The 15,882-nt window shown below is 37.6% G+C and overlaps 1 protein-coding gene across 4 annotated transcripts in view; it reads left to right on the top strand.

Annotated features, from left to right (window-relative positions):
* The window catches only part of LOC122844588 (phosphatidylinositol-binding clathrin assembly protein-like), a 32,863-nt gene that overhangs the window by 5,171 nt on the left and 11,810 nt on the right, over positions 1 to 15,882 (top strand). For 2 of the 4 annotated variants that reach the window (XM_044140207.1, XM_044140206.1), the window contains exons 2-8: positions 6,090 to 6,232; positions 9,952 to 10,027; positions 10,348 to 10,450; positions 10,539 to 10,632; positions 10,769 to 10,880; positions 12,633 to 12,739; positions 14,089 to 14,130. In XM_044140207.1, coding sequence (XP_043996142.1) covers positions 6,090 to 6,232; positions 9,952 to 10,027; positions 10,348 to 10,450; positions 10,539 to 10,632; positions 10,769 to 10,880; positions 12,633 to 12,739; positions 14,089 to 14,130 — 677 coding nt within the window. The remainder of the gene's footprint in view (positions 1 to 6,089; positions 6,233 to 9,951; positions 10,028 to 10,347; positions 10,451 to 10,538; positions 10,633 to 10,768; positions 10,881 to 12,632; positions 12,740 to 14,088; positions 14,131 to 15,882) is intronic. The other 2 variants (XM_044140209.1, XM_044140208.1) reach the window with 1 other exon arrangement.

The following is a 15,882-nucleotide window of genomic DNA, read 5'->3' as shown; positions in this document are numbered from 1 at the left end:
AGCAACACTTTATAATGGAACAGCCCGGAAAAGCTCTTGGCAGGAATGAGAACAGAAAGTGAGACAAAACGAATGTGTAGAATAGACCTCAGAGCTGGAAGGATAGAAGACTCATAAAAATAAAAATAAAAATTCTGGGTTACATTTGAACATTTGCCTAATGCATCCTTTAAATCTGTACAGTACAGTTTGGTACATGATCATACTAAAGAATGAGCCACAGCTGCTGGTACAGATATGCCTGAGTGGCATGTTCTCTTGTGTTTGCCATTTTGAAGACTAGCTAAAAAAACAAAGTATAAATAAATGAAAATATGTTTAGAGCTTTATGACAAAATAAAAAAATATTAAATTAGTTTTATATGTGTTGTTGAGTATAAATAGTTAATGTATTTGTAATTTTAAAAATAATCCTAGCGTTGGATTTTTTTCTAACAGAAAGTAGCCCTTGCTTACTGTCAAGTATGGTAGAGAACCTATAATGCTGTGGGCCAAAGGGCCTATGCTCCTTTTTAGAGAGCATGACATCATGAGATTTGTAAAATATCAGGATGTTTTTAATAAAAATCCACTAGAAAATTGAAATTGGGTATTTGAGCAGTATGATGATCCAAGGCAGTCTGACCAAACCTACACAGCTGCACTTACCAGGCAGACAGCTCAACCTTCCTCCAGTCCGCAGACTGCTGTAACCTGTAAAGTGTTACAGGAAAAGAAGAAAGGCTGTCTGATGTGTAATAACAGGTTATAAAGCATTAACAGCAGTGGTAACCTTAGAGAAAGCAATAATTATGATTTAATGTAGGACATTTTTTCATAATAAATAAAAATACTCAAACTATAATTTGTATTTTTCAACAATTTTCAGAGTGAGATTATGCTACTTTCTTAACACAATTCGGACATCACTTGCGTGGGTATGAAAAGGTGAGGACTGGCTTTTCTTTTTTTTCATTCTTTGAACTCGATTGCTAAAGAAATCACCAAGAAGAACAAAAGCGCCGTGGATGACGCCACTTCGCCTCACAGGCAGCCAAGGGTGCCTAAATTGGCTCCACTTACTCCCACATCTGTGTGTCATTTTAATGACCTCATCTTTTCAGTAGATTTCATACCCTCAATATTTCTTCATTCCATCTAAAGCCAAGGTCTTAAAGCAGACTGAATGAAGGTTTATGGCTTTTTACAGTAAGTCTCTTTATGAGCAGAAATCTTTCACAGACCAAGGCCTTCTATTTTATCTTAAAGAGCATTAAACATGAATTTTGAAAAGACCCAACCGTCTGACACTGATAACATCAGAGCCATTTTTAATCAATTTTTCGATTTATATGATTTCCAATGTGCGCTGTGGGTTATCAGTAGTAACAGTTGGCCACCATAGAATCAATACTGCTTCCCTCTGGCTGTCTGCACTGCCACATATTGGTGGTTAAATCCCTTCTGATTTTTTTATCATGTATGAAAATATCTGCCAGAAGAACCACTGAACAGTATAGACAGAATGGAATCATAACAGCTTTCAAATAAACATTTCAGTTTGAAAGTTTCTGCAGAAAAGTTGCTAAATAAACCCTGAAAGTAAATTGCCTTTCTGGATACCTGGAGATTTCACGCTCCTTACTCTGATTTCAGTCTGGATCACCCCCTGCCCCTGGGGAAATAAGTGGAGTGTCTGCAGCTATCTACTCGCTTCAGCGGCTAGTTGTCAACTTTGTCTCTATGAAACTGGTCAGGTTGTGCATCAGAGCTTCAGAGCAGAAAACAGCTGTCTGCTTTAGCATGAAAAGTACGTTATGAGCGAAAACAGATTCCAGATGTTTCCATGGACACAAAACCATTTCTACAGTTTTTAAGATGTAGGACATTTTCAAACCAGAGCAGAAATAAATATTTGCTCCCTTCACCTAATTGCAAGTTGTACTAATTTTGGATTGTTCAGAGCTAATCAGAGGTGGACTTGCTGTTGTGTCTTGATGCATCACAACGTATGCTTGAACTGAAGGTCATAACTAATGGATGGTGAGATTTTCCTGCAGTGTTTTATAGTAGAGAGCAGGATTCATGATCTGTTCATCTCTGAAAGTTGTTCAGGTGATGAAGAACCAAAGCAGCCACAGACCATCACAGATGGTGGGTCAAGACTCTCACTGTTTGTCTCCCAAATCCTTAAAAATGATTCTATTACCTCTTCCAGACTGATGCCTTATTTATCTTCTTCTTTTGAATTTCTTCAGATCAGGATATGATGCATTGCTTTTTGAGATTATTTAGTCTACATAATGTTGTCAAACAGGTTGTTTGAGGAATTTTATGATTCTACAAGTCAAGCAGTAATCAGGAGTGTGTGCGGGTGAAGCTTTCCAACATACGCACAGCTTTATTATTGTAAACATAGAATCATGACTAAACAAAAAAATGGAAAAAAATCTGTAAGGGGAAAAATGTTTTCACAGCACTGTAAATAAAAATATGCAGGCATCAAACTGGAAATTTGATCTAAATCTATTGGCACTCTTACGATATATATACAGCTCTGGAATTGATAAAGAGACCACTAAACTGAACATCATTGAGAGCCTGCTGGTTATTCAACCAAACATCGATTTCTGAACTCTTCCTGAGTTAAAACATTAGTATTGTTTTAAAATTAACATGAACTTGTCTGCATTATTTGATGTCTGAAAGCACAGCATCTTTTTAATTATTTTGACTATTTCTCATTTTTTTTGCAAATAAATACAACATTTTTGCTTGACTTGTTGTCAGTAGTTCATAGAATAAAAGCAATGTTCATTTTACTGAATCATATACCTATGAAAAGTGAAATCAGAGAAACTAATCACTTTAAGTGTTACTTACTTTTTTCCAGAGCGGTGTATTAAAGACATATTTGTTTTTTATTAATTCTTCCAGACGCCGAAGGCGTGCAGACCTTTGACTAATATTTACCCTTTAAATGGACAAATGTCATGCCGTGTATGCAGCACAGTGAGTGTCACACACAGACTGACTTCATTTTTCTTACAGCAGTCACACACAAATGTGTCAGCAAAACAAAATTTATGTTTTTTTATTATTTATTATTGAGTGTGTGATTCGTGTGGAGGGTTTCACACCGATAACTGGGGTAAAAAGCAAAACAAGCATCTCCTGAGGAGGGTTATCATTTGTTCCCTCAAGGAATGTTTTGCATCCTGGGATTAAGAAGACTCTAAAACAGCTGTCAGTGTCAAACAGCCCCAACAACCTCAGTTTGCTTGTGAAACAATTTGACATTTTCTCAATAACTCAGCAGAATCTGTCCTCTTGGGACTGTTGTTTCCTCCATGCAACTAACTAATTACCTCCATGTTTTGGATGTGCTATTTTTTACATCTATGTGTAACTTTTGTACTTTTCCCATTGTGTCTAACGGGTTCTGCTGCTGATTCCTGTCCATCTGCTCATCAGCTGACATTTATAATCATTTACTGTAGAAATGCATGGAAATATAAGCTGCTAAGGCAAAAAAATCCACAGTCTTTTTATTGCTAGATATTAGAAAATCAGAACAACATGACTTAGCTGACTTATAAGCTTGCAGCTTATTCTGTATATGTAAGACCACAAAATGCTCCTGTGCCATTTTATAAGGAGTGGGTAAAACTCTGGGCTTTAACAGATGCCACGCATTCTTCGTTTGCGGGAATCCATAAGGAATCTGGGCCACAGTTCCTGCAGCCTGACCCAGTTTTATGTTGACTAGTAAAATTTAAATGATCTGTACAGCGCCTTGCAAAGGTATTTGCACCACTTGAAGTTTTTTATATGTTTGTAATGCTACCTTGCAGGATTTCATTGAAATTTCATGACAAACCAACTCAAAGCAGTCTGTAAGTGTGAGATGAGAAGAAAGGGGAACATGGTTTTCAACATTTTATTTACAAATAAAGAGCTGAATGAGGCACGATTTGTATTCAGCCTGCCTGAGTTAATAATTTATATGACCATCATATTTACAGATGGAAATCTTTTTGAGTATGTCTCCACCAGTTTTAAACATCTAGAGACTGGACTCTGCCCATTCTTTGCAAAACAGTTTGAATTCAGTCTTACTGCATGGGGAACAATGTGCAGTGTTAGTTTTCTGCTACACAAAGAATTTTGCATCAAGGCCAAAAATTGCAGTTTTGGTCTCATCTGACCAGAACACTTTCTTTCTCTCTAATGGAATCCTGCAAATGGGACTTCTGATTGCTTTCTTTCGGTTGTGGCTTTCTTTTTGCTACCATTCTTTAAAGGCCAGATTTGACTAATCATTATCCTGCCCAAAGTTTCTCCTATTTGAAATGTGGATTTGTGCCTCTCCTCCAGAGTTACCAGGGGCCTCTTGGCTGATTCTCTGACTGTTTCCAGATGAACCATTTCTTTTTCACATCAACTCTGTTCTGTGAGACTTTCAATAATTGACACATTGTTTTATAACCTAACCCTTTTCTGTATTTCTCCACTTCTTTCTTCCTAGCCTTTCTGTTGTTGTCTTCTAGGTGTTTTCTCACTAATGTTCTCCAACAATTGTTGTCTTCTATAAAATAAAACACAATGACTTTCTTTGTTGTAATGTGACAAAACTTGAAAGAGTCCAAGTGGCGTGAATACTTTCTAAATGCACTCCTCAGCCAGTAATCTTCCTACATTTCCTGAAGCTTATTAAACCTTTCAGTATAGGAAACTGGCACAACATGCCACTCTTAGCCCATTGATATGTGCTTCACATATCCTTAAAGTGAAAAATTTATACCCCAGACAGATGAATTTTATCTCAGCCAAACTAACAAGGACTCTGCAGAGAAAATTTCTCATTCATTACTCACTATCTGTTAAAACATGTCTGGCAATGGAACAAATTAGATCTTGCGGCTTGCTCTATCAACATTTCAGTTGAATAGGTGGAAAGCTGTGCAGCTACATAACAGGGTTGTGAAAAATGTGTTTTTTGTTCTGATTCATCTGCCTACACAGTTACTCTTATTAAAACACTTCTTTGTTATTAGATTTGTGTGCAGTTATTGAGTCGGCGAAAATGAATGCAGCAGTCGATGTGAATCTCAGTGGCTCTTCTTATTCCATTGATTCAGGGCTCCCCAAAGATATAAATTAATGTTTTTTTCATAGCTGCTGCTTTTACTCAGTAATTTAAAGCATTCTCCACATTTATTGGCACTTCTGGTAAAACACCATTCAAATTAATTCATATTTTGTTACTATAGGATAATCTCACCCTGAAAAAAATGATTCCACAAGGTTGGAGGATGCAGAAAAAAGGATCTTTGACCATTTTGGACAATATCTCAAGATTCTGCAGAATCCTTGTCCCCTTTCTGATGCACTCTGTTCTCCAGTGTCCTTGTGCTTCAAAGATTTTATGAGGCCATGGACACAAACAATGTTCCCAGGAACTTCGAAGCAGAACTTAATGTTGCACTATATGAGCTTTTCTATGCTCATATAGAAAAGCACTATATGAGCTTTTCTATATGAGCATATAGAAATGCATCTGAGGCATCTGAAACCTCAGATGTTTCAGATTCAGATCAAACTTCATCTTGATGTTTCAAGCTCAATATGAAGTTTTGCCTGATCAAAGCACACATGGCCCAGTAGAGTTAGCAAAACGTCTTGTGATGTTTGTGATGGCAGTATGTCCAATATGTTTGGTGACCCGAACATCAACATGGTTTTGCCTTATTTTAATGGTGTATTCTCTTGATTTTTTTTTCTCCTTTTGAAGAGTTGGCAAAAGAAATGGGTATATATGCACTTTTACATATCTGAAGGAACAAGGTATGGAGTAATACTCAACCTTATTTAGACACTGATCATTACAGATTAACTGTATTACGGACATAATTACATTTATTTAACAGGATTGGATGATATTCATTTTATGTTTTTATGAAAGGATTCTTTCCATTCAGTCCATAGACAATTAAAGATTGGATTTTTTAATTTCACATTAGAAGAATTAGCAATATTTTGGCCTCCATTTCTCTACATACTCAGATTGTTTTACGGTAGATTGTCTTGTTTTTATTTCTGTCTCTCAGACCTGATCCACTGCACCAATGAGCTGAACGTTAGCATCCCCCATCTGGCAGACACGCTGCTGGAGCGCACAACGAGCAACAGCTGGATTGTGGTTTTCAAAGCGCTCATCGCCACACACCACCTCATGATGTACGGCAGCGAGGTAAACTAACCATATCGATTGAGAGAGCTCAGAACAGCAGCTTGTCTTTCTCTATTCTTTTGTAAGGACAAATTATAGAACCGGGTTTCCCCCTGTGCATAATAAGCCTGGTGGGTCACCAGGCTTTACTTGGCCCCCACCAGACTAACTGTTGTTTGTTCTTTTTAAATATGGTTTAAAATGAACCCTATTTCACAAGCTATTATTTCCAAATTATGATACACCTCTCAATTTTTGTAACATCTAAAATTATTTTAACATAAAAACATTCTGGGGCTTAATATGTTTCCTGGGAGAAATTCTGTAGAAGTCATATTTTCTTTCAAATTCAGTCTCTCTCAAAAGTGTAAGCAAGTGTCTTTGTGTGCAAGGCTTTTATAATGCATAACATTAGGCTTTGATAAATAGCTTCCAAACTTTTTACCCCTTTTAACGTCTCCTGTTCAATTCAACTACAATGCAAACAAAAATGTCAGAAGACAAAAAGAAAACAAGATGCAATAACCTGTTTGCATAAGTTGTGGAATTTTGTTGATGTAATTACGGCAGTTAGTAATGAACACACCCTTTTCATCAAGCAACATTGCATTGATTTATTGTGTGTGTTATAATTTATTGTGCTGAAGCTCTTGGAGGAGATCGTATCTTATTGACCTTCCTTCAAAAAGTCTTACTTGCTGCTCTGCAGGTAGCTGCAGCATCTCTCCAGCTCTCTCTCCGTCTCTTAGAGGGACGTCTTCCTCGTGTCCGACGCGGACCGATGAAGCATCCCGTTGACATTTTGGTGGCCGGCGTGATAAGTCGCCTCGCTTTGCTGCTCGTTCTACACCATGAACAAGCGGAAAACATCAAACACGTTGAATGATGAGCAGCTGAGATCAGATGAGACAGAAAACATGTAGCAGGGTGGTGACTCTCTAAAAGCATGCAAACAGCAAAGCTTTTAGTGACCTGACGGTTTGGACATTTTAAAGGCTGCTTAAACTGTCTGAGTGTGGCTTCTTTGACTGGTTTTGCCGAAAAAGAAATCACTGAAGATTACAGACTAAAATCACACAGCTATCCTTCTATCTTACAATGAAATTGCTTAGAATAAAAGAGATGTGATTTAGGAAAGTAAGATTAATTTTATTACTCTGAGGAGTGGAAGATGAATTGTGTGAGTGGCTAAAACTGTAAGTTAAAGGATCTTCTGTCAGATTGAAAGAATGTCAAATGAATCAGTTTTGATAGTTTGATTCGCCACAAAACCTCCAATGAAAAGAAAGCAGGAAAATCATGTCTTTAATCCATACTGAAAAACTCAAATAAAATAAACCAAAATCTATTTTTTGCAGCTAATAAACATTTCTTGCTCACTGAATTTAATTTTAATATTAAAAATACACTATCGAGGTTGCTTGAACAAACCTTAACAAGTTAATTAATTCATTTAAATTACTTTTGACAGTTCTAACCAGTGTTCATGTTATGAGGTTTTGTTTCTGGATCTGTTTTTAAAAAAGAAAAATTGTTACTCCTGGTAAAATTTGTGTAAAACCTCAAAGAATAAATTCCTCTTTTATTGCAAACAGCAGCATTATCTTAAGTATGGTAGAACATTTTGGTGAAAATGTGAGAACATTCTTAAAAAATTCTAAACAATTACAAGCACCACTCCTTTTTTGTACGTGCCCAGACATGGCCATGGTAGTCTGTAACTTACCTGCTGTAAAACTCTTTTTTTTTTTTTATCAGAAATTAAAATCAAACCCACTGACAAAGAAGATCTTAGGCATAGAAAACAAATGAAAAAAGAAAACCTCACAGCTTTGAGCAAATAGTGCATTAGCTGATTCAACATTTTAAATCTCTACACCTTTGTGTGACGTCTAATTAGTTGCTATTATCTTAACTATGCAGAGCTTGTGTTGTAACACAGCAGCTGGCCTGATTACTGCAGGCTTGTTGTTTCACTTTGCAATCCCATAGGGTGTTTATTTTTTCAACACAGAAGATGTTAATTTTTTCAAACTCCTGGGTCACCCTGTAGATTTCACCAAACACAAATGCAGAGTTAAACAACAACAGACTCCACTGATACACATACAAAACAAATATAATAATACTAGATTAGCTTTTCCTTTCCAGCTTTACCAGAGTTTTTTTGAGTCCTTATTTTTAAACCTCTAATTTCCTGTTTTTTTAAACTAAACCCACACTGGATAATTTGCATGCCTTTTATGAATTATTTAAATGTTGCTGAGATAAAAAGAGGTTGCAAAGATAACCAGTGGAGGCAGTAAGACTTCATTGTCTCCATAATTTAAGATATTAGCATATTAGTCATGTGACACAGCCAGCCTGGGTAAGCGCATGTTAATACAGGGTAAGTGGGCTTTAATCCAGGGTAAAAAGGCTTAGGAGGGTAATTTTTCCTGCGACACTTACAATTACCTTTTGTATGTACCAATGGACGTCAGCTGATCTTCTTTAAGAGTCTAAATCAAGCAACGTGCAGCTCGCTGGTCAGAGAGCAACCTGCCATTTTCTAGACACAAGAGATTTTTTAATAATAAGTTTTCCATATAACAAAATAAAAAAATACAAATTCAAAACAGATGCCACTCCCACAATGAACACAATTTTTAACAAATTTGATTCTGTGTTTAAAAAAACTTCTTTTGGCTTCAAACAAGGCAAGTTTATTTAATAGTTAATAAGACACACGAGGATATCCAACCAGAGCATCGTGTGCAGTTGGGAAAGAAATTTGGATACCTCATAAAATTTTTACCTTATTAGTAAGATGTTTTATTAATAAGGTGTTTGAGATGTTTGCAGCGTTTGCTCCAACTCCCAAAATCATCTCAATGGGATCCAGATCTGGACTTTGACTTGGTTCAGGGTTTTCATTTATTAGTTTTTAACCAATTCTTGATGGTTTTACTGGAATGTTTAGGTCATTGTTTCGTTCCAGTTCCAGTTCCAGTTTAGCTTAAACAAAGATCTCTGCTGAATTCATGATGACCTTCATGATAGCGAGCCGATCGGGCCTTTCTGCAGCCAGACATCCCAAAACACGACTCTTCTACCTGTTTTTTTTTTTTTTATAGTTTTATGTTTAACCTCTCCAGTTCAATTGTAGACTCACCTGTCCAAAGAATTTAACTCCTGATCTCCTGGTCTTTATCTCTCTCTGAGTCGATTTGTTCTGGAAACATGGGCTGTAACCGTACAGTGCCTGCTGTGGGCTTCCTGGATACATTTTCGGGGTTTTGGTAACTTCATGTAGCATCTTGCAGCCGGCTTTCATGGCAAACTTTCTCGTTTGGCCTGAACTGGGCATATTGGCAGTTCGTGGCCAATTCTGGGGCTTGCAGATGTGAAATATTCTCTTCATGTGTGCTACATGTGTGACATTTTAATTGTGGGAATGCCTTGATTTATTCCACACCACAGTTTTTTATTTATTTATTCATTAAAATATTACTAAAGGTTTTTTTTCTTTTACTTTTTGAAAATTGATATGAAAGATATGTCTTTGTATGAGTTTATCCTTCAGGAATATATTATAAACATATTCATGTTGTTTGGATTAAAATAAACAGAAATGCTTCTTTCATGACATCCATGTCGGCTCATGCGTCTCGGTGGACAGACCTCTGTCCTGCCAGGCAGCAGGAAGACATAAATCACTAACTTTGTCCTCTTTGTTTTGTCTGTTTTTCCTCCATCAGAGATTGATGCAGTACCTTGCTTCCAGAAATACGCTCTTCAACCTCAACAACTTTCTAGATAAGGCTGCACTACAAGGTGATTTAATGCTATTTGACTGTTTGTAGACTCAGCAGTGCTGTAAGTCTGACAAAACAGCTTTCTGTCGGACTCTCCCTGGCTCTGTTTCACCGTCAATACGCCAGTATTCAGAGACGATTTCGAAAGATTTGGGGCTGAAAAAGGAGCTCTTTGTTTGATACAGGAAGGTGCTAAAAAATAATGTGAATAAGTCTAAAGCAGTAAAAAGCAAGAGCTGGTTTCACACATGAAGTAGAAGATGATGTAAAAATGAAAATAAGAAGGGATTATGGGACCTCAATAAGATGTAATCGGTCTCTTAACGCTTTTCTCTCCAGGATACAACATGTCAACCTTCATCAGACGCTACAGCCGATACCTGAATGAAAAATCCATGTCTTATAGACTAGCCGCAGTGGACTTCACCAAGATGAAAAGAGGGTACGCCTCCTGCACAAGCAAACTGATGGCGCACGCAGCGCATGTAGGCATTCCTCTTTTGTTCACCATTTCTGTGTGTGTGTTTCAGGGCTGAGGGTGTGATGCGCACCATGAACACAGAGAAGCTGATCAAGACTTTGCCCATCATACAGAACCAGCTGGACGCACTGCTAGATTTTCAGGTCTGTGAACAGTGGCTTGTGAAAATATCCCCAGCCCTTCATCTTTTTCACATCTTGTCACATTAAAATTATAAGCCTGAAGTGTAATTTGCATTTGTATTCAACCTCTTTAATGTTCCTTCCTCCTGTTCTACAGCCAAACTCCAACGAACTGACCAATGGCGTGATCAACACAGCTTTCATGCTGCTGTTTAAGGACTCCATACGGTTGTTTGCTGCTTACAATGAGGGAGTCATCAACATGTTGGGTAAGTCAACAACACAATGAAACAAACAGTTCATTTAGTTTGACTAGATTCTTCTTAGTCAATTGATTTATTTGCAACTTTCATCTAAAATTAAATTTAAACTTTTGATTAAGAGTGTTATTATACAACATTGTGCATATATGTTGTAAACAATTCCTATTTCCTTTCCACTTTTTCCCCCCAAAAATAGCTATTACTTATTTGTGACATTAAAAGTAGTTACATTTAAAACTGATGCCAACCCTGTAATTTACACTCCCATCTTAGCTTATTTCTTTGATAATTTTTTTTCTATTTTTTGAATAAAATTATTTTAAAGGAGGCTGTGGCTTTCTCCTCTTATATTAAACCAAAGTTAACCAACAAAAGAATCCTAAAACAACACCTTGTAAGTTCTCTGCTCTGTTTCCTCTTCACATGGTTCTCTAAATGTTGCAAAGAAAAATCTGAAAAGTGTGTCCTACATTTGCACTCAGCCCGTTTGACTTTGACAGCACAAATCAAGGACCTTCAAATCCCTACCATGATAATAATTATTATCATTGATCTTTTAGATGAGCAAGAATTTCGATTTCTCGATGTTTAAAACAAGAAGGTTTGATTTTAGCAGCAGGTGGTTCTACAAAGTATTGACTCAGACCACAACACATCTTTTCAGATCTTCATCTGTGCAAAAAGTTGAAAACCATGAGCCATTTTCAATTCACTTCACAATTATATACTCCAATGTCTGCCACATAAACCCAGTGGCGGGCCGTGCATTTCACACCTAGGCCTTCAGTAGTGCTCCGTCTGAATCAATCCAACCCTCAATAACTATTTTACGGCTATAAAACCTCTACTGCAGGTACAGCTGTGACACACATAAAAAAAGCATCAAAAATAACCTGATAAAATTACAATATTATTTAGGAATATAGCAACATTTTACTCACCAAAAATCCTGATTATTTGTATACAAAATCCATCCTCCTTTCTTTCCTCAAGAAGATTTCCGTTACTCTGTTGTGAGGACAAATCCTTTTCCCAGTTGTGACAGGCTTGCTAGCTTCGGAGTTGCCTGACCTTGCTTAAAAATGTCCAGCTTGTCTTGAAAAGTCCGTCTTGAAAACAGTAAATGCCCAACCACATCCATTTCTTCCCCTCCTTCACCCATCGTGGGTTGACAAAACAGCTATTAAATCAACACAACAATATCTTTGCTTGTGCAGTTCGCTACAGACGGAGTTTGCTAGCTCTGGCTAGTCCACTCTTTGACTATCCAATCAAAGTGTGTGAATACGCTGACGTTTCCGAACGCCTGCTAGAGGGCCTTGGTGTCGTCAACTCAAAATCTGATTGGTTGAAGCAACAGTTTGATCGACATTTATTTTATGCTACAGAACTGATTGTGAAGGCCTCCAGGCAGATTTCTTTGACCCTGGCAACAAATAGTGGCTGAAATGTGATTGGTTAAATGCTTAAAAATGAAAATACACGTCTGGAAGTAGCGCAATCAAGGGGCTAGAGCAATGAAAGGAAGCGGACAGACCATTTGGAATTATTTAATACGTATTCATAGACAAAATATAATTAACATCAGTCTGTGATTCAGATATTTATAGGGCAGCAGAGAAGGCCACTGCATAAACCCAATAAAATATGAAGTGTTGCTTGATAAAGCATGAAAAGTTCTGTACTGTGTCTGTAACCGGATGGTGATGGCTGCCTTCTTCTTTTTTCTTGTGTATTATTGTTTTGTCTGTCTGACAGAGAAATACTTTGACATGAAGAAGAATCAGTGCAAAGAAGCATTGGAGATCTACAAAAACTTCCTGAACAGGATGACAAAACTGTCCGAGTTTCTCAAAGTGGCTGAGGTATCGTTTGTTTCTCCTGCTCTGTGCTAACCTGGAGACGATGGGAACATCGGTTTGGAGCAAACCTCAGCAGCCCCTTTCATCTGGATTTCTATAAATCCACCAAATGTGTTTTTTTGTTTTGTTTTTTCACATCTTCTCCTATGACAACAAAAAATATTGGAATTGTCCACAAAACACAGCATAACACTGTTGAGATTTGTTCCAGACTTCTGTCTACCCCAAGAGTCTGATCTGCGGTCAATATTTACCCAAACGGACCGCAGATCAGCGTCTTAGGGGCTTCTCTCTTACTCAATTCTCAAATCTCTTTCTGCATCTAGATATTCTTCTGTTTCTCACAGTCTCCCTTGCCCTGAACTGGGGATTGGGTGTCACCAAGACAGACATTAATGGTTGAGTCTTAGTCTCTCAGAGGGCCACTCATGTACAGCTTTCCAACTGAGGGACCCCTTGTGTGCTGCCTGCTCACATGCCTGCACTGCATGCCCAAGCAAGCTCTTTTCTATCACTATCTCTGTCCCTTATTCCGCCTCCTAGTAAAAAAAAGAAATATCTTTTGTATTTGATGGCTGTTATCCAGTGAGCAGCTTGTGCCAGACTTCACAGTGAATATAAATAGTTTTATCCTCTGCAGACTGCGTAGCACTTCGCCATGTGTCATCTTCAAAGGCTTTCTCACTGCTTGATTTCGTTCCCATTTGGAAGAAGGTTTGGGGTGCAGCCGCTTGATCCAAAGAAAAAAAGAGAGAAAGAAAGAAAGAATATATAAAAAAAAGCAAACTAACGTTGACTTTAAGGACCCATTCATTTTATCTGTCTAACTAAATGTGTTTGTCTGTTTTGTGTGTCATCCGTGTCCCTCCCCCTTTCCTTCTGTTCAAAGTCAACATTAGTTGAGTGTCTTCCTTTTTGGATGTTTTGACCTGTTGTCCTCCCTCTCTCTCCGCCCCGCCTGTTCAGTCAGTCGATGTGCTCCGCATTCATTTCCAACCAGTCTCCAGATTTCAGTGTGTGTGCGTGCTCATGTACTCTGTATATGTACAGTTTATGTATATATAGGTGTTTGTATGTGTGTGCACGTGCCCTCCTTCCCTCCTCCTCTGTTGTCTTTCGTTTGTTTTCTTTTCCAGCCACTGCATGAAGTAATGAATGCTTGGGTTTGATTCTTCTTTCTCCCTCCTCCTCCTCCTCTTCCTCCTTCACGTGCCTCTTCCCTTTTCTTTTTCCAACTCTATGGTCTGTTGGGTTTTGTTTTTGGTTTATTTCTTGTTTCAGTACGACATTTGGTTTATTTTCATTTTGCCTCCCTCCTCCCTCCCCTCCCCCTTCCCTTTTTTGTGACACAGCGAGTTGGGATAGATCAGGGCGACAGCCCCGATCTCACACAGGTCAGTCTACATCTCATCTCAATCAGTCAATCAACCAGCCAGTCAACTAGTTTATAAATCCGTCCAGTGAGTCTCATAATGCTTCATTCTTTAAGCTCCCGTTCCCTACTCACCCTACAGACCTCCCCACACTGCAGCTGCCCCGTCTTCTTCCTCTCTTCTTCACTCTCCTTGAATCCTTTGCTTTGCCTCTCTTTCAGTTTGAGTCTAGAATAGAGAGGAGACAATAAACATAAACCTGCAGCAGCTTTGAAGCAATATTTTTTTTCTGCAATTGTTATCTGAGGGATTTCATGTTGTTTTTTTTTTTCTTATCTGAATCATTTCAGAAAAAATTTTGCTCAGAGGTAAGATTTTTGTAAAAGAAATTAAGAATTTAAGCAGCGGTGTGATGACATTTTTAGCATCATGTGAAGATTTAGTTTAGATGGTTATGACAGGATCATACAGTGCCTTGCAGAAGCATTAATACTTTAACTTTTTTACATCTTGTCTCGTTATAGCAACAAACTTTTGTCCATTTTATCTTGATTCTATGTGACAGACCAACACAAAGCACATAATTGTGAAGTGACAGGAAAAGTCAGAAAACTGAAAACTGTGCCATACTTTTCTCTGTAGCCCCTCTTCCACTGATCCTACAAAAGACATCTAGCGCAGCTGCAGTTTTAACTAAAAAATCTGATATTTTGCAAATCCCTCAGAGGTTTGTTAGATAACTTTGGGTAAGACTCAGAATCAGGGCAGATAGAAGGTTGTGGAGAAGTTGAATGCAGATATTTTATTTTAAAGTCAATATTCTGAGCTCTAAGCATCTTACAGCAATGAAAGAAGCTGTGCAGGTTTCCACAACCCATGTGGAGGGAATGTGTGCACATCGACCTGAACAAACAATCTTAATCATAAAACATAAAACATGCATTTCTTCAGCAGGGACATGGAAGTTGTTCAGGGTTTCTGGAAAAATTTATGGAGTTCTACACAGGAAAATCCTGTTTGAGGTTCAAAAAGACTTGAGATTAGAGCAGGATCACAAAACACAGAGACAAAGCTACAGTGTAATTAATTCTGTTCATTTTTGGTCCAGTCAACAGAACAACATTCAGACAAGAATGTGTAGCAAGACTTTTAATTTGATGCTCAAAGACATGCTCTTTGAAAAGTTACATTTTCCAGATTTTTATTTGTAGAGAACCCATTCCAAACTATGAATCCTGTGTTTGTCTGTCACATAAAATACCAAAGAAAAGAGGTTGGAGTTTGTGGCTTCAACACCACAAAACATGAAAAGTTCAAGCAGCAGGAATACTTTGCAAGGCATTGTAGAGTTTGTCAATTTCTTTTCATTAGTCTTTTCAATGTAAAATTCAAGGCCTCACTATTTATTAAAGGCTTATTATGCAAACAGGGTAACTGAACTGTAAATACAAGCTTTGTCCCAATAAGAGCACAGCTCAGAACATTTTGTTCACAAAAATATTTCTGTCCCTTTTCCTTAGCTGTGGGGAGAGCAGCGAATGGTTTTTGATTAATTAGGTTTCTGCAAATATGACTTGGATAGGTGTACATAATGCCATCATAAGTACTGCATAACATCCTGAAGGACTTCAACGCAGCTTTTTCTTTTCAGTGGATGCATATTTGGTTGTTTACATTTTGGCAAAATCGAGTTAAAAAAAACTGAAAAGGGTTTATTTAAAAAAAAAAACTTGTAGTGCTTATGAAGACCTTATATGCCCTTATTCAACAACA

Source organism: Gambusia affinis, linkage group LG15 (genome assembly GCF_019740435.1).
Source record: "Gambusia affinis linkage group LG15, SWU_Gaff_1.0, whole genome shotgun sequence".
Taxonomy (NCBI): domain Eukaryota; kingdom Metazoa; phylum Chordata; class Actinopteri; order Cyprinodontiformes; family Poeciliidae; genus Gambusia; species Gambusia affinis.
Note: the sequence above shows the minus strand (reverse complement) of the source record. Positions and strands in the feature narration are given on the sequence as shown.